Source organism: Dendrobates tinctorius, unplaced genomic scaffold (genome assembly GCF_039654945.1).
Source record: "Dendrobates tinctorius isolate UK_male_01 unplaced genomic scaffold, ASM3965494v1 ptg000026l, whole genome shotgun sequence".
In the NCBI taxonomy this organism is placed as follows: domain Eukaryota; kingdom Metazoa; phylum Chordata; class Amphibia; order Anura; family Dendrobatidae; genus Dendrobates; species Dendrobates tinctorius.
Window position 1 is genome coordinate 20121571 of NW_027361694.1, and position 20352 is coordinate 20141922.

Consider the following 20352-nt stretch of genomic DNA (forward strand, 5'->3'; position numbering starts at 1 on the left):
TTGCAGACAATCAGGTTAGCATTTATTTAAAATACTTTTGCAAAAATGATAGCTGAACTGTTGTGATGTGCAAACCAATTTTTAGATAGTTTGACAAGTAAGACCCACAGAATTGCAAAGGCTATGGACACACCTGTCATCAAAATGATACATTCCTGATTAACTTTCATTGAAAAAATAAAGCTGCACTTTCAAAAATGTTTGTGGGCAAGTTCAAACCAGTAGTGATAGATGCTGGATATGAGTTTGTTGCATTCATGATGCTGCTGACTTCATCATGGATCAGCACAGCTTCATATCTGTGTTGATTTTCTCTTCTACAGCTCATGTACTTTTATCCACTGCCCTGATAGACAATGATGCTGTAGAATATGAGATTGACTTGCATGTGCTTTCTTCCCTCTCTACACTGTGATGCAGTGCAGCCTGTTCCCTTAAGACTTGGATGCGTTCTCCCTTATCGGCACTCTTATTTGAAATTACAAATTCCCTTCTTCCTTCTGTGATTATGGAAGAATGAATGCAGGGAGATGGGGGAGTATAGAGAGCCAACACATCTGTGAGGATTGTACTGTCAGGTCTGTGTCACAAACAGCAATACAGATAACTTTAATAATTAATTGCAAGTCATAACAAAATTATAGGTCTGTTATTAAAAAGTATCTGAGAGCAGGTTTTTGTTATGTATTAGGACAGCAGCATGAAATGGGGGCAGAGAGCCTGATTCCAACCATGCATCACTTAACGTATTTTTCAGATCATAATATGCACTTTTTTTTCTCCAAAATTTTTTGAATGTAGCTTACCGGGGGGAAGGGGGGGTTGGCTGTGGTGGAGCAGGGTTACAGAAGACAGGATTGCTGCTCCAGGAAACAGGCAGCTGCAGGAGTGGGGAGATGCTGTGGTCTGGGAGGAAGAGCTGTTTGGCAGTGTGGCAGTGCGAGGCTGTTGCAGGCCCCGGTCTTTCACAAAATGTCTGGAGTCTCTACACTTACCATCCTCTTCAATGTGGTAGACTTTGGCAAAATGGCCGGCGGAGGCGCCGCATGCACAGATTGAGGCCTCTTAGACCTACTACCCAGGGACAGCGCTCTTTATCCCTAATAACCAAAACATCTCTTAGCCCTACTAGCCAGGGACAGCCTTCTTATAGCTCTACTAACCAGGGACATCTCTTATAGCCCCTGGCCAGTCCGAGCATTGCAGTCTCATACTTGTACTGTGTTGCATGGAGACTTGCACAAGCCCTCAGAATTACATATGGACCTTGGAAGGCAACCATAATGCTGAAAATGAGTTTGACACCTCTGTTCTGGAGAATTCCATGTTCATTTGTATGTAAATGAGCTGTTAAGAACTATGGGCCAGACATTGATCTGCATAAGAATAAAGAAAATTGGAGTTCGGACTTCAAAAATTAAACCCAAACATTATTGAGGAAAGATAAGATAGGATCCACATCTTTAAGTTGGTCATTGTGGGTGGTGGTGGATTTCCAGATTTTTTTTGGCTGATTCCTCAATTGCCATGTTTTAAAAGTCACAATAGTTTTGTGCAATTATACTCCGATCCCTCCTTGAAATTATTTCATGTTCCTTAATTTTTTGTGCAAATATTTAAGGTATTTATGCTGAAAAGTCAACTTTTTTGTGCTAAAAAGTCGCAAAAGGTAAAAACTTTGGCATTTTTTGTACTTTGCACAAAATTCATGAGCTACAGGTCCAGTTTTAAAAAAATTGTTGCAAAAAGCACCAGCAAATACCACAAAGCAAAAAGAAGAAAAGTAACTTAAAAAATGCAAGTGATGATTCCGGCGAATTATATTTAATACTAGATGGTGGCCCGATTCTAACGCATCGGTTATTCTAGAAAATGTATGCAGTTTATTTTTGAAGATTTAATAATAATGCACCCTCCAATCCTGATATGTATGGTTCTCTCACCCCCAATCCTGATATGCATGCTACCCCTCAACCCCCCTATCCTGGTATGCATAGTCCTTTGACCCCCCAATCCTGGAATGCATTGTCCTCTAACCCCCCCCCCCCCCCCAATCCTGGTATGCACGGTCTTCTCACCCCCCTTTCCGTGTAGCCACGACCAATCAGCGTCGCGGCCCTCTGTCCGCGACCAATCAGCGTCGCGGCCCTGTAGCCGCGACCAATCAGTGCCGCGGCCGTGTACAAAAATATTAAAAAATAACAAAGTTATTCTCACCTTCCGACGGCCTCCTGTCTTTCCACACGCCCGACCTCGCGTTCCCAGTAATGCTTTGCGGCTTAGACCGCTGATGACGTCGGTCCTTTCTCGCTCTCGCGAGAGTGACGTCGGTCTTCTTTCTTGCTCTCGCGAGAGTGACGTCATCAGCGGTCTAAGCCGCAAAGCATTACTGGGAACACGAGGCCAGGTGCGTGGAAAGAAGACAGGAGGCCGTCGGAAGGTGAGAATAACTTTTTTTTACTTTAATTTTCTTTTTTACAGATTAAGGCCTGCCGCTGATTAGTTGCGGCCTGGTGGGGGCCTGGCGGCCGCGACCAGTCAGCGGCCCGCGATTTCGGTTACAGACAGACACCAGACACGATAAGGCATATATATATTATATGGGAAGTGCCGCAGTAGTTTAAAAATGGACCAGCCCAGGACAAAGTGATGACTAGGGCTTGGATAGGACTTAGTACAAGTATACATTGCTTTAAATTGTAGCTAATAAAGGCCCTTTTACACTTAGCGATGCACCAGCGATCCCGACCACGATACGACCCAGTCAGGATCGCTGGTGCATTGCTAAATGGTCGCTAGTGAGCTGCCAAACAGGCAGATCTCACCAGCGATGTACCGATGCTCGGCGGTCGTACTTACCTTTTAGACGAAGCGATGACCGCCGTCTTCCACCCGTATCCATAGCTCGCTCGTCGGCGCCAGTAGGAAGCTGACGACGAGAAGTGGACGATCTCGCGTGATCAGCGATAGCCAGCGGGGGAGCCGGTCGGAGGCAAGTATCCCATGTAGCGATATCGCTTCTGCGTCACAAAATCTGTGACGCAGCAGCGATATCGCTATGTGTAAAGCCACCTTAAATCTGCATTTTTATCTCCCATCTACCATCATGTACTTTATAAATAAAAAGTTAAAAAAGGGAAGCAAACTAAACATGTAAAGAGAGACAAGTCTTCACACAATAGTTGGAAAGGAATCCATTTTCCATGCAGAAAGTCATCTTCAGCTCTCAAGTTTTATTTTTATCTGCACAGGCTGAATTACCCCAAGAAGCTCTGGAAGTTTTAATGTCAATGAATGACCTTCTAGATACAAAGGAAAAAGCAAAATGCAATAAAGCAGTCAATCATAGGATTCTTTTTTTTTTTTTTTTCTTAACTTTCTAGTAAGGTCAACAATAGTCAAGGAAAATACTCGTGAGAGCGTAAATATCGCAATAGTAAAGTTGGTTTTAGCAAATTACATTTCCGTATGGGAAGCACTGGTTGATGTTTTTATTGTGCCATGCAGGTGCAGAAAAAGCCGGATCAAATTCATGCCGATCTCCTGAGCAGTGCTCCAGAAGAGAACACAGGGCTGTGGGAATCAATTATGAGGTATTGCGATCTGCCCTTCTCTATAAGTGAAACTGATAACAGAAACTATATGTAATCAGCATAGCATTGGGTAACCTTAAAGCGTTTCACTATATGGTATTTGTTAAAGCAATTTAGTCTTGTTTGTTGTGTTTTTATCTTTTTGTTGAAATGTTTTTTAAAAGGAATTTGTCAACAGTTATTTGTTACCCCATCTGAGAGCAGCCTGATATAGGGCCAGAGACCTGGATTCCAATGATGTCAATTACTAAGCTGCTTGCTGTTGATTTGATAGAACCATGGATTTATCTGCTGTTGATCTACCAGCTCTCTTAATGCTGAGCTCTATACAGGGTGTCCCTAAAGTCTGGACACATAGGAATTCTCATTAACTATAATTTTAAATAATTTAATTTTATTAACAATAATGGAATATTGCAAAGGGCATCAAGCTTTGCATCGCAAATGATGGAATTCATATTGAAGATACTTAATATTCCAATTTCTAAAATGTTGACTTCTTGAAAATATGTATTTTTGCCTGTGGTTCCAGACTTTAGGGACATCCTGTATAATCCCGCCCACACCACTGACAGCTTTCTGTGTACACTATGCATAGGCAGAAAGCTGCCAATCAGTGGATGGGGCGTGGTTGGACTACATGGCAGCAGGTTTACTAACCCTCTAGTGGTGATCTCCTGCTAATAAAATAGCTATTTCATAAAAAGTACACTAAGAAGCCCAGTAAGTGACACAGTAAGGTTTCTGATCCTACATTATGCTAATCTCAGATTAGGTAGAAAAAGCTTGGTGACTGTTTCCCTTTAAATCATTGATAGTATGTCTTTTCTATCTATTGACTGCCTCCAGACAGATTTTACTTCAGAACAAGTCTTTATACACATTACAAAAAAGCATTGTGAACCAGCTGATTTTGGTGGCAACAACCTGCCATCTGTTTGTTGGGACCTCCAATCTCTTCCCTGATAGATAATTTTTTTGAAAAAAAATCATCATGTAGCTTGAATTCAGATGCCACATTATTTTATCCCACTGGGAGATGAGCTACTGAATGTTCATGCATATTGAGTTAATGCAAAAGGTTTTCTTCTTTGACTGAGAATATCAATAATACATTTGTGGGGTTCACCGTGTACCAGCTCCAGAGGCGTATCCAGGCTTTCTGGCACCTGGGGCAAGAATTTGGTTCGGTGCCCCCCCCCCCCCCCCCAAGTACATAAGCGACTTGCACAGTTAGTCATGTACCCACGAGCTGCTCTCCCTAATGCTCTCACTGTTCAGTAAAAAACTGAAAGCAGGAAGAGAAGCTCGTTGTCACAGGACCATAACTATGAAAATCGCATATGAGTGAAGTGTCCATGTGATTAGTACTGGAACCTGCAGAGCTGAATCCTGACATTGCAGCTTCTGAATGTGAAGAGGCGCAAAAAGCCCGCATTAGACACGGACAAATGATTCTCTATGGGGTCACTCGCACCAGCCGTATATTTCTCCTCAGTATCCTACGCTCCGTGCCAATCGCAGCATGCTGCGATTGTCAGCGTAATACGCCCGTAGTACGCCAATGCAAGTCTATGGGTGCGCAAAAAATACGGATTACACACGGACCAGACGTGTGACTTGCAAGAAATACGCACCCGGTGTCTTTTAGCAAAGCCGGCAATTCAGTGCGCTATACAGTAAACTCACACTGACAGTTTTAATAAAGAAATGAAAGAATAGATATAGACACATAGAATAAATATAAATATATATATATATATATATATATATATATATATATATATATATGCATTCTATGTGTCTATATCTATTCTTTCATTTCTTTATTAAAACTGTCATAGGGCTCCATTATATGTCCATTTTGCAAGCCTGCGAGAAAATCTCACCATACGGATGCCATACGGATTCCATACGGATGCTGACATGCGCAAAATACGCGACCACACCTTGATTACGGATGACATACGGAGCACTGTTTAGGGGTCTGTCATCCGTATTACGCATGTAAAATACTGACCGTATTTTGCGCAGGTTATTGTGACTCCAGCCTTATGCTTCCAAATAAAAATATCTCCAATATACTGTTGCCTCCCACTATTCCCCTCCCACCTCATACTGTCTCCTCATATTTTTACCCCCTCACTCTCTATACTGTCTGCTCACACATATCCCCAACTCCCCATACTGTGTCCACATGCATTCACCCGTTCGCACCCCTTACTGTCTGCACCTATCCCCCATACTGTTTCCTCATACATACTCTTCATTTTGTGTCCTCAAATCTCCCCACACACATTAAATACCATCCCCACTCCAAATCCCCCCCATCCCCAATCCCCCACACACATTAAGTACCCCCCATCCCCACTCAATAACCCATCGTCCCTACTCCCAAATCCCCCCACACATTATGTACCCCCACTCCAAATTCCCCCATCCCCAATCCCCCACACATTAAGTACCCCATCCCAACTCAATAACCCCTCGTCCCTACTCCCAAATCCCCCCACACATTATGTACCCCCACTCCAAATCCCCCCCACACACATTAAGTACCCCCATCCCCACTCAATAACCCCTCGTCCCTACTCCCAAATCTCCCCACACATTATGTACCCCCACTCCAAATCCCCCCACACATTAACCCCCATCCCCACTCATTAACCCCTCCACACATTAACCCCCATTTCCACTCATTAACCCCCACACTAATTAACCCCCATCTCCACTCATTAACCCCCATCTCCACTCATTAACCCCCACACTAATTAACCCCCATCTCCACTCATTAATCCCATCTCCACTCATTAACCCCCACACATTAACCCCCCACTCATTCACCCCATCCCCACATTAACCCCCATCTCCACTCATTAACCCCCATCTCCACTCATTAACCCCCATCTCCACACATTAACCCCCATCTCCACACATTAACCCCCATCTCCACACATTAACCCCCATCTCCACTCATTAACCCCCATCTCCACTCATTAACCCCCCACTCATTAACCCCCATCTCCATATTAACCCCATCTCCACTCATTAACCCCCATTCCCATATTAACCCCATCTCCACTCATTAACCCCCATTCCCATATTAACCCCCATTCCCATATTAACCACATCTCCACTCATTAACCCCCATTCCCATATTAACCCCCATCTCCTCTCCACTCATTAACCCCCATTCCCATATTAACCCCCATCTCCACTCATTAACCCCCATCTCCACTCATGAACACCCCCCCATCTCCCATCTTCGGTGGTTCTTCAGCTCCACAGTGGAGCACACTTACCACAAGCGTTCGCTCTGGGCGCCAGGAGTGACGTCAGCAGCGTGATCACATGACCTGATCACGCTTCTGACGTCGCTCTGACCCGGCGGTCAGAGCTTCAATTGTACTGGCGTCTGTATAGGGGGGGAGACACTGCGGACCGCTGCATTAGGCGGCCGGGCGGCCCGACTGTGCCCCCCTGCTGCCTGCGCCCGGGGCAACTGCCCCGGCTACCCCCCCCGGATACGCCTCTGACCAGCTCTGTGCATTGCCTCTGAATTTGCAAACAACTGAGATGGCGTGCCAGGTTTTGGACTTGCATGCATTTGATAGTTATTACCAATTTTAAGGATAGACCATCAAAATTAAAGTCTTTGATTTTTATCAGAATTAGAAAACTAAAGCCCCCATCACATTTAGCGGTGCACCAGCGATCCCGAGCACGATTTGACCCGGTCAGGATTGCTGGTGCATCGCTAAATGGTCGCTAGTGAGCTGCCACACAGGCAGATCTCACAGTGATGCAACAGCGGTCGTTCTCGCCTGTCAGACGCGGCGAGGGTGATAGTCTTCCGCCTGCATCCATGGCTCGCTGGCGCCGACGATGAGAAATGGACCATGCCGATCTCGCGCGATCACCGATAACCAGCGGGGGAGCCAGTCGGAAGTGAGTATCACATGTAGCGATATCGCTAGTGATATCGCTGCTGCGTCACAAAATCGGTGACGTTTTAGTGATATTGCTAGCGATATTGCTATGTGTAACAGGCCCTTTAGGATACATTGTCAATATCAGATTAGTGGAGATCTGAAACCAGGCACCCCAACCGGTCAAGCTGATAGCAGCATCTGCGGGGGCTGAATGTACACAATGGACAGAGATGGCACACTGTAGCTCCATATAATGTTAAGTGGCCATTCACAGGTACTTCAGCTCCCATTTGCTTAATTAGGAACTGAGGGGCAATACCCAAGAACAGACACTAAACTAAGTACGGAGCTGTACAAGTCCTACAGAGGTTAGGGAAGCATGTGCCAGATAACATAAATATACTTTATTAGATCAAAAAGTTAAACACCTTACATAAAATAACTTTTCAAGGGAGATACAAATTGCAAAATAAACCGTCTGCAAGGAAAACATACATAGGCCTAAAAGATCATTGTCATAGTAAAGGCATTTATTAAGAACCTACTAGGTAATATACACTAAAGTTAATCACTCATGTCGAAATTATTTAAAATAAATTGACAATAAATGTCTGCAGAAATCCACAGATGCCAGTGTATAATTAAAGGTACACCTAAATCAGGCTAAGGCTCTTGAATATATCCACTGGCATGTGGGGATTCTATACTACGACCTAACAGTTGGTAAATGCGCAAGAAACACTCGGGCAGCAGTACAATCTTAGATCTGATGTACATAGAATAAAGCCTGAAGAAAATAATAAGAAGCTAAATCTAATAGCCACTTTCAATAAGCATGTAATGTTAATATAAGGCTACATAAATGTCCAACAAGAGGCCAAATCATGAAAAATACACATGGACAAATCTGATATATGTAAACATCACTAAGCTATCAGAAACTGTTGAAGCTCTTATAAAGTGCGTCAGGCAAATCAAGTATACATGTGCAAATAGCAATGAGTAAATAGTGCCTCTAGTGCAGTAGGCTGAATAGGGTATGTTACCTGGCAGTGCAGTGCTAAGCCCCGACGCACGTTTCGCGTGATGCGTCTTCCTAGGGGGTTACTGTAAACGTTTTATCTGATAGCTTAGTGATGTTTTGCCATTTGTATCTCCCTTGAAAGGTGATTTTATCTAAGGTTTTTATCTTTTTGATCTAATAAAGTATATTTTTATCTGGCGCATGCTTCCCTAATCTCTGTAGGATTTGTGTTTATTGGTGGAAGTACGCCAAACCTAGACCTGTAAATAGATAAATTTATGAACGGAGCAGTGATGTTCCAGCTTTGTACCCTGTCCACATTCTATGGCTAGGCTATTAATTTTAAAGTCCTGCATAGCCTCTTTAAGACTGATATAAAGATCCTAACCCCTTAGTGATCGAGCCATATTTTTTTAATCTAACCAGTGTCACTTTATGTGGTAATAACTCTAGAATGCTTCAACATATTCCATTGATTTTGAGATTGTTTTTTACACATTGTACTTTATGGTAATGGTAAATTTAGGTTGATATTTTCTGCGTTTATTTATAAAAATCTCAGAGATTTTGCTAAAATAAAAAAAAAATAGCAATTTTAAAATGTTGAGTGATTATCTCTTTAATCCAGATGGTCATAGCACACAAAAATATTTAATAAATAAAATTTCCCTCATGTCTTCTTTACATCAGCACCATTTGTGAAATGTTTTATTTTTTTAGCATTTTAGAAGGTTTAGCAATGTAGCAGTAACTTTTCATTTTTTTCAAGGAAATTTGCAAACCTGTTCAGGTTTGAAGTGACTTTGGGGGTTCTATATATTGGAAACCGCCAAAAGTGATACCATTTTAAAAACCGCACCCCTCAACGTATTCAAAATTGCTTTCAGGTAGTTTATTAACCCTTCAGATACTTTTCAGGAAAGTGGCATGACAGGAATGAAGAAGTTTATTTTTACCACCTAAATGTTTCTAACTTCTGAACAGGTCACTATAGCCGGCAGACTCTAAGGCCATGAATTGCCATGGCAAACATCAGGACCACATGATCAAGATCTCGGGGTGCCAATGGAGTTACAGAGAGAGCACCCACAATCTGTTTACCATCTAGATGCTGTACTCATTTTTTACAGCAGCATTGAAGGGGTTAAATGGCTATAGTCAGTGCCAACACTGATCATGGCTGATGCAGCAAGTTGTCAGCTACTGTATATTGTACAGCCGACATCTGCTGGATTGTCAACTGTATGGGGATGCTGGTCTCTTATATCTCAGGTCAGTAAAAAGACCTATTGGTGGTCATTAAGGGGTTAAAAGTTGAATGCATTAACAGTAGTAAGATTTAGGCTTTATTGCCACCGGTAGAACTGTGAGATGCTTTGGGCGGTTATCTTATTACTTCCTTGCAGCTATGTCTATGGCAGTAATTCTTCCCCAGGTTATTGCATTGTGTGCTGCCTCTGGTGGCATGGTGACTGTGAGATTAAATGAACTCGCTATATAAATTGGAATTTGTGAAATATTTAGCAGAAAAATCAAACCACTAAGCCCTAGGTGAACATGAATATGCATTTATTTGAAATCTAATGATAAGTCTCCGTTTGGGGTAAGAAGGGTACTGCTTTACTTTTCCTTAGTTGTCAAGAAGTACCGTAGTTTATTTTTAGCCCAGAAATGTTTCATTTCTCATCACTGCCTACTTTTCTGTAACCTTCAAAACCCAGCTTTACATTCCATAATTGTCTGATGAATAGCTTCATTGCGAACCATATTAATGTATTTCCTTTTATCAAGGGACTATTTTTCTGAGTGCAGACCGAAAAGTGGAGCAGCTACTAGGATTTAGTAACTCCTATGAAGCATGTAGCTGTTACCAATATTTCATCTTGCTTATTGTATCAAAAAGACAAAATTGGTGTTTTTGTTCTATTTGTTTTATTTGTGATATTCCACTAAAAATAAAAGTATTTTAGCTTGGTTTATGCATTCTTACATAATAAGAAATTCATGAGAATTGTATTCTGGCCCATGTATTCCCTCCCACCATCCCCAAAAAGGAAAAAAAAGGGCATGACTAACTGAATGCAGGAAGACAAAAATGTTCAAGGTGCTCACTGTGGCTTAATCAGAAAGTCCTTGCTATACTGCAATCTATCATGACTATTCAGTGGAGCGCCTAACCCTTTCCAATAAAACAGATGGTGCTGTGCCACACTGAGTATTAACAAAATATATTAATTAAAGATATCACCATATTAAATTGCTCTAAGTATAGTATTAATTGGAGGTGACATTGTTTATGAACTCTAAGTAGCTAGAGGAGTCTATCAACCACCAGCTAGAGAACCACCGGCATGGGAACATGAGTCACATGTTGCTTCTGAGCCACTGGCTAGGGACCTTGTTCAATAATTTATAAATCCATAAATTGAGATAAAAGGACTTCTTAAAGGGACCCTGTCTTAATGAAAATGCAGTCCAATCTGTAGGCATAATCTTATAGATCACTGGGAGCTGAGCAGATTGATTATATAGCTCTATGAGAAAAGATTCATTATAACCTTTGATTTAATCCTTTGCTCTTTCTTGTATTTTCCGTCCTGTGTGACCCCAGAGGTGTATCAAGAGTTTCCAGCACTCAGGGCAAGAATTCAGTTTGGCTTCCCCCACCCAAAGCGCGCATTCGATTTCACACTGTCACCTGCCGACGAGCTACTCTCCCTAATTCTCTCAATGTTCAGTGAAAAATGTAGAGAAGCAGGAATAAAAGATAGTTGTCACATGACCATAAGTATAAAAATCACATATGAGTGAAGTGGCCATGTGATGACTACTGGAACCAGAAAACTGAGCTGAATCCTGACAATGAGAATATTACATACCGTTAGGGTTAGCATGCTGCAGTGCTACTAAATTCTCACTCCGCACTGCTGTCAGGATTTTCTGGTGCCAGCAGTGAGTGGATGGTGACGTGAGCAAAAGTATGCGATTTGTATACTTCTGGCCACATTCCCACTAAACGTGTCTGGTCTTTCTTAATTCACTTTGAGTGAGGCCATGACTTCCCACTCTCACCACTGGCACCAGAGAATCCTAACAGCAGTTCACACTGTGAGAATTCAGAAGCCTGCAGTGACATAGAATAATTGCAGATTCATCACAAACTTCAACAACTACTTTAATGCTCTTGACAGAAATAAAAAAAAAAAAAAATAGCCCTTATCAGATGGCACAACACTTTATTAACATAGCCATATATCAAGTTATGGATTGTTACATATATACAGGATCACAACGAATACCAGCTCAAGAATCCATCACCAGAACCACCAGCAGTACATAAATACATTACTAGAACCCTCATCACTACTGAAATACATCACCAGAACTACTAGCAGTCAGAAATACATCTCAATAATCCTCATCAGTATAGAAACACTGCATCAAACCCCTCATCAGTACAAGGCATCACAAGAACCACCAATAGTGTATCCACTGCTACTTCCGTCACCCCTGTGTGGTGTACCCTGCTTACTCACCGCCCAGGCCATCGGCACAGTCTACGGCATGCTCCTGCTTCCTATGTGCACACCGCAGTCACGGCAAAGCGCTTTGTATGCGTGCTCCCCTGTTCTTAAAGGGGCAGCGCACACATATACTAAATGCTCTCACTGGGTATCTGAGAGGGATTTAGTATAAGTACACCTGCAAGATTGCTCCCAGCCAATTGCTGGAAGTCATCCTGTATGAAAGACTCCCTCTCCCCTAGGGAGTCACCAGGCAATGTGTTGAATTATTAGTCTGTAATGTGTTCTACTAATGAGTTGTGAGGTCCCCTGGTCCTGGTGCAGCCAGTGTTCTGAACCAGTTTCCCTACTTCTGGTGTGGCCAGTCTTTTGTGTCCATAGTCCCCTGGTCCTGGTGAGGCCAGTCATGTATTCGAAGTCCCGGATAGGCCTCTGGCTGAACCTCATCCCCAGGTTTCGGAGCGACCAGTGCCTGAACCTTGTCCCTTGGTCCCTGAGTGGCCAGTAACCGAACATTTTCCCCTAGTCCCGGTGCGGCTAGTCCTGTTCCCGAAATCACGACGTGTCTGAACGAAGCCCTAAATCAGTGTAAGCGTACCTGACCCCTGGGGTCAGCAGCTGCAGTACCGGGTTCTGCCCAGGAGTGGTACCTGACAGCTATCTGCAGCTCAGTCTGCCTCCACCATCAGGAGCTCCAGTGACCACCAGATAGCCGCTTTGCTACGCCCCTTCCTGGTCAGGCCAGGCCCTGTGGCACAGCAGGTCCACAAATCTACATGCACCACCATTGGGCGTGACAGTCAGTGCAGGAATAAATCACCAGAACCATCATCAGTGCATGGTACATCAATTGTAATGACAGGTCAGACCCATATACATTTGTATCGCATGAACGTACAACTTCCAGTCCTTAACAATGATAAGGAGATACTGGGAGATGTTGCTATCAGTGATTTGCAGTCTGATGATCATAGAGATACCACAACCCTGATGAGAATTAGTGAGCATCGCAAAAAAAACATTTATAGCCAGGTACCTTATAGATGACTTTTTGTCTCTGGAGTCGTTCCCCTTTTTTTCTTTATCTTGTCCTGATGCTATGATGACTTGTCTATGCATACTTACATCTTCTGCAGCACATCTCCACATGATATCCTTAAAAATAGCAGTGTCATTATAATGCTCCTGAATAAAGAATATCTGCCCTATGCCGAACCCCTGAATAAATGATTGCCCTTCACTATATTCCTTGCAAATAATGTGACACACACACTGCCCCTCTTTTGGTACATGCCCTCCACACTGCCCCCTCTTTTCCATACTGGGCCCCCTTTTCACACTGTCCTCTTACACTGTGTCCCGCATATAGGGCCCAGTCTCCTCATCACACTTATTCTCCTTGGTATACTCTCTCCTCCTGGCTGTGGCATTACATTGTCCCCTATGCTACCACCCCCACACCCAACTACTCAGTCTCTATTCTGTGATTGGCAGCTTTCTTTAACTATGTGCCTACAGAGATTACTGTCACTCACTGACAGGGACCGCCCACTGGAATGAAAATCCTAGAAAAAGTAAAGATTAAAACCGGCTATGCTGAATGTTTTCTCACAACTATCCATCTACTCGGCTCTCCCTTCTCTAGAACATGATGCCTGATGATTGGATTGCATATACTTGGTGACAGATTCCCTTTGACATTCACAAATAATGCAAAACTGGAACTCCATAGCTCAAGAAGCCCTACCAAAATTCATCATTTATTAGCAGGTCCTTCTGATTTTATAACTGTTATAGAGCAGTCCTCTTGCCGCAGCGAAGACATTTCTAGGGTACTCTTAATGGAAGGAGTTGCTGTCTACTGCTCCTCTCTAAAAGCATCTACCATACTTTGCAGAAATAAATTTCTCATAGTGGCAATGAACATGATTTTAATGCTTGTAGAAAGTTATGTGTCACTTTATATTGGTGGCAACAGGTCTGTGAGACCACCCAAATACCTGATTCCCCTTGAAAAGTTGCAATATGTTGCTGGTTCCTCAAATTAACAATAATATCTTATATTGCAGTTTTCTCACACAAGGGTCGAAAACTATGTGGCACGTCTTGGCGTGAACAGTTGCTGCCATTGGTCTCTCATCCCTCCATAACCTGTACACTCTATTTCATAGGAACCCAGGCCTGGATAATCTTATAAATGTGCCCCTGCTGTGTACTGTGTAATGGCTGTGTCTGACCGTGCAGGAACATGGTCTGATCATACCACAGCTCCTGGACAGGGAGGAAGCAAAATACTAGACAGGACAGCAGGGGATCACAGCTGCTCTTGACTGTGAAGGAAAGCATTTCCCTGCCTTTTTTTAAGCAGTGTTAACCCTAAAGAAAGAATCCATTGTGATCGCATGCTGTAATGTCTGTATCCTCTTTTGTTTCCTCCCCTGCCCAGGAGCTGTGGTATGATCCAAACATGTTCCTGCATGGTCAGACACAGCCATTACACAGAAGGGGCACATTTATAACAACATCTTAGCACAGGAAATAAATTTTAAACATATAACTGTGGAACTTTTTATTATTAAAAAATTGATTAAAATATTGATTAAAATTAACTTTATTTTAAAAACCCCTTTAAAAGCTCATTCATTGGTATTATGAATTGTTTCTTTATTTTTTTCTAGTTTGATCCCTTATTTATGAATATTATCTTTTGAGGATAAATACTTTGTTTTTATGTCTATTGGCGCATATCCGTAAACTTAATATTTTCGCTATCTTTTTTGCCATGCCTCCCTGGTAAACTCTGAATAACATCTCCTAGGCTGGAAGGCAAAGCATATGTAAATCCATCTACTATCCCTCCCTGTATTTCATTAGCTGCCTGCTAGGAGCCTTCCCATCCTTTAATCGTATAATTGTAGAGGCATACTATATTAATTTTATGTGTGATTGTCCTCTCCTTGGACTTCTCTGTGTGTCATTTGGATTAAGAAAGCATTAGTACAAGTGCTCTTAGGCATGTAAGTTAAGTTTCACTATGATTAATTAGTTTAACCCAAAAGGCTGTTCCATTCTGCTGGCTATGGAAATCCACCACCGGATTTGTGTCTCACACAGTGTTAGCTGGCCTCCCTCTGTAATGATTACTGTGCATTATGGAAAATGCTGAGAATACATAGAAACCACCCATCCCTGCACTCTGCAGGCAGCAGCATTGGTTCCAAATGGTAAATTTACTAGCTTCTTTTATAATGCAGGTAAAAAAATATTCCAGCAATGTTTATAGTGTAGCATCTGATATGCTGGACTAATTGTTCTGTATTAAGTGTATAATTCATTTAAATGTAATCCGTCACCAGATTTTTTGCCACTTAATCTTAGAGCACTATAATGTAGAGACAGAGACCCTGATTCCAGCGGTGTGATACTTACTACTAGGCTGCTTGCTGCAGTTTAACCCCTTAACCCCCAAGGGTGGTTTGTACGTTCATGACCGGGCCAATTTTTACCATTCTGACCACTGTCCCTTTATGAGGTAATAACTCTGAAACGCTTCCATGGATCCCGGTGATTCTGACATTATCTCATGACATATTGTACTTCATGCTAGTCGTAAAATTTCATTCATATAACTTGCGTTTATTTGTGAAAAAAATGGAAATTTGGCAAAAATTTCGCAATTTTCCAACTTTGAATTTTTATGCCCTTAAATCACAGAGATACGGCACACAAAAAACTTGATAACTAACATTTCCCACATGATTACATCAGCACAATTTTGGAACCAGAATTTTTTTTTGTTAGGAAGTTATAAGGGTTAAAAGTTGACCAGCGATTTCTCATTTTTGCAACACCATTTTATTTTTACGGACCACATCACATTTGAAGCCACTTTGAGGGGTCTATATGATAGAAAATACCCAAAAGTGACACCATTCTAAAAACTGCACCCCTTAAGGTGCTCAAAACAACATTCAAGAAGCTTATTAACCCTTCAGGTGCTTCACAGGAATTTTTTTAATATTTAAAAAAAAAAATGAACATTTAACTTTTTTTCACAAAAAAAATACTTCAGGTTCAATTTTTTTTATTTTACCAAGGGTAACAGGAGAAATTGGACTGCAAACGTTATTGTGCAGTAATACGCTGATACCTGATATGTGGGGGGAACCACTGTTTCGGCGCATGGCAGAGCTCAGAAGGGAAGGAGCGCCGTTTGACTTTTTCAATGCAAAATTGGCTGGAATTCAGATCGGACGCCATGTCACGTTTGGAGAGCCCCTGATGTACCTAAACAGTGGAAACCTCCCACAAGTGACCCCATTTTGGAAGCTAGACCCCCCAAGAAACTTATCTAGATATGTGGTGAGCACTTCGAACACACAAGGGCTTCACAGAAGTTTATAACGTACAGCCGTACAATTAAAAAATCATATTTTTTCCAGAAAAATGATCTTTTCACCCCCAATTTTTATTTTCCCAAGGGTAACAGGACCCTAAAAGTTATTGTGCAATTAGTCCTGAGTACGCTGATACCCCATATGTGGGTGTAAACGACTATTTGGGCGCATGGCAGAGCTCAGAAGGGAAGCAGCGCCATTTGACTTTTTTGGCTGGAATTGAGATCAGACACCATGTCGCGATTGGAAAACTCCTGATGTACCTAAACAGTGGAACCCCCCCACAAATGACACCATTTTGGAAACTAGACCCCCCAAGGAACTTATCTAGATGTGTGGTGAGAACTTTGAACCCCCAAGGGCTTCACAGAAGTTTATAACGCCCGGGAGTGAAAATAAAAAAAATCCTTTTTTTTCCACAAACATTATGTTTTAGTCACCAATTTTATTTTCCCAAGGGTACCAGGAGAAATTGGACCCCAAAAGTTGTTTTGCAATTTGTCCTGAGTAGGCTGATACCCTATATGTGGGGGTAAAACACTGTTTGGGCGCATGGCAGAGCTTGGAAGGGAAGGAGCACCATTTGACTTTTTCAACGCAGAATTGGCTGGACTTGAGATCAGACGCCATGTTGCATTTGGAGAGCACCTGATGTGCCCAAACAGTGGAAACCCCCAAATTATAACTCCAACCCTAACCCTAGCCCTAATGGGAAAATGGAAATAAATACATTTTCTTTTACTTTTATTATTTTTCCCTAACAAAGGGGGTGATAACGGGGGGGGTTTGATTTACTATTTATGGCGGTTTTTATTTTTGGCAGCTGTCACACGCTAAAAGACGCTTTTTATTGTAAAAATAGTTTTTGCATCACCACATATTGAGAGCTATAATTTTTCCATATTTTGACCCACCGAGTCATGTGAGGTCTTATTTTTTGCAGGACGAGTTGACGTTTTTATCAGTATCATTTTCGGGCACGTGACATCTTTTGATCGCTTTTTATTCCGATTTTTGGGACGCAGAATGAACAAAAACCAGCGTTTCATGAATTTCTTTTGGGGGGTGCGCTTACACCGTTCTGCCTGCGGTAAAATTGATAAAGCGCTTTTATTCTTCGGGTCAGTACGGTTACAGTGATACCTCATTTAGGTCGTTTTTTATGTTTTGGCGCTTTTATGCAATGAAAACAATTTTATATAAAAAACTATTTTTGCATCGCTTTATTCTGCGAGCTATAACTTTTTTATTTTTTTGCTGATGATGCTGTATGGCGGCTCGTTTTTTGCGGGACAAGATGACGTTTTCAGCGGTACCATGGATATTTATATGCATCTTTTTGATTGTGCGTTATTCCACTTTCTGTTCGGCGGTATGATAATAAATCATTATTTTTTGCTTCATTTTTTATTTTTTAAGGGGTTCGCTAAAGGGGTTAACTAATGGGACAGTTTTATAGGGCGGGTCGTTACGGACGCGGCGATACCAAATATGTGTACTTTTATTTTTTTTATTTTCAAAAAATGAATTTATTAGGGAATATTTTTTTTTTTTAATTTAGCGATTAATAATTTTTACACTTTTTTTTCTTTTTTTTTTAAATTTATTACATTATCCCAGGGGGGACATCACTGTCATGTGACAGATCGCTGATCTGTCCCATCACATATCACTGTGACAGATCAGCGATCTGTCACAGGCACTGCACAAGGCTTCCTCGTGCCTGCGCTTTGCAGGCATGAGGAAGTCAGCTCCCTGCAGGCCCCCGAAGGTTCCCGTCGCCATCTTGGATTCGGGGACCTGCAGGGATTGAGCACCCCGCAGCAGTGCTTTACATTGCGCTGCTGTGGGGGGCTCAGGGAAGCACGGAGGGAGCTGCCTCCCTGCCGATGCTTCCCTTTTACCCCCGGTACACCGCGATCGTGTTTGATCGCGGTGTGCAAGGGGTTAACGTGTCTGGGGCGGTCCGTGACCGCCCCTGACTCATTGTGCTGGGTGTCAGCAGTGATAATCAGCTGACACCCGGCCACAATCAGCGGCGCTCACCACGTGGGCACCGCTGATCGCTGTGACGTACTATCCCGTCCCTGGGAATTAAGTCCCAGGGCACATGGACGGGATAGTACGTCACATGGCAGTAAGGGGTTAAATAAAATCATTGTTTTAGCAGCAGGTAATTAGCATTAAAACAGTACTAAACTTGCTGCCATGTAGTCCTTCATATTCATGAGAGCTGTATAACTACACCTAAACCACTGATTGGCAGCTTTCTGCCTATGCGCAGTGTACTCAGAAGTCTGCAATTCAGTCATGTGGCGGGGTGATCTGCAGCAGATAAGAGTGATTTTATCAAAATGGCAGTAAAAAGCAGTTGTGGAATCAGGCTGCGAAATAGTAGTTTTGTAGTTGTTTTAGAAAGTTAGGTTTTATTTTTTTATTTTTAAACCAGTTATTTTTATTTAGGTTTCAAAAGATTTTAAACAATAAACAGTGGATATCAATATACATGTAACAATTCACATATCTTGTAGTAATACAATCAAAGCCATCCCCCCCTCCCCCCTCCCCCAATACTCCTTATGCCGGGTATACTTGAGTCTTAGCAATCATATCACCGCCATCCAGGCGGACCATATTTTTTCGAAAGTGCTTTCACCATGCCTTCGCCTATAAATGCTTTCCTCTAAATGCATTACCGTACGTGTCTGAGCAATAAATTCCCTCCTAGTGGGGGGAGAAAGTTAGGTTTTATTACTTGCGCAATAATATAAAGGCTTGTGTAATTTAATTGACCTTACGTTTTATCCCGTATGTATACCGGTATGCACATTTTGCTTTGCATCTAATGCTATGTGAAATATATATATTCTATATAGTACTTATCACCATTTGCAAGTATGTATGCTGTATATTCCGTTTGTGGTTTAATAAACAAATTAAAAAAAAAAAAAATCAGCACCGTGATGCATCATGGGAACAAACAGGCATGTTTTACTTATTGATATAAATCTGGCAAATGCTTTCATATTCTTCTGTGCCCTGTTTAGGTCATGTATTCTCATCCAGGGACTCTTTAATTCCCACCCCATCCATGGATAGGTTTTAGAGGTACATATATTTGATGGTAAAATATGCAGCATATACCGTATTTTTAGGACTTTACGACGCAGCGGACCATAAGACGCACCTAGGTTTTAGAGTAGGAAAAATAAAAAATAAAGCCAAAAATTTGGTTAATTCTGTACTTAATATCCTTTACCCTGGTATATATGGTCCCCTCATCCCTTACCTGGTATACATGGTCCCCTCATTCCTGCCCTGGTATGCAGGGCACCGTCTTCCCTATCCTGGTATGCATGGCCCATCTCCTTCTCAAGCTGGTGTGCATGGCCCCCTCATCTCCATCCAGGTATGCATGGCTCCATCATTATCCTGGTATGCACGGCCTCCTCATCCCCATCCTGGTGTGCTTGGCCCCAGGGCTGTGGAGTCAGTAAGCCAAACCTGCGACTCCGACTCCTCAATTTCCCTTACTCCGACTCCCACATATATTGCTTATATTTAAGTGAAAAATGTATTGTATTACAATGTGAACATAAGACATTTAATCATTTCTATGATCCAATAATCAAGATTTTTAGTTAGAACATAATATCTATTTATTGGAATACAACTTTAGAACACAAAAAACTGTAATAAATTGTAAATATGTAATACACTGTATACATGTACATGTATGCGGTACAGATCAAAGTTTGGACACACCTTCTCATTCAAAGAGTTTTCTTTATTTTCATGACTATGTTTTGATGCCTTCAGAATGAATCTACAATTTTCAATGAATTAACACATGTGGAATTGTATAATTAAAGTGTGAAACAA

At 42.0% G+C, this 20352-nt stretch overlaps 1 protein-coding gene across 3 annotated transcripts in view; it reads left to right on the plus strand.

Annotated features, from left to right (window-relative positions):
• The window catches only part of UGGT2 (UDP-glucose glycoprotein glucosyltransferase 2), a 548948-nt gene that overhangs the window by 424242 nt on the left and 104354 nt on the right, over positions 1 to 20352 (plus strand). For all 3 annotated transcript variants that reach the window (XM_073569568.1, XM_073569567.1, XM_073569569.1), the window contains exon 31: positions 3508 to 3593. In XM_073569568.1, the coding sequence (XP_073425669.1) occupies positions 3508 to 3593 (86 nt within the window). The remainder of the gene's footprint in view (positions 1 to 3507; positions 3594 to 20352) is intronic.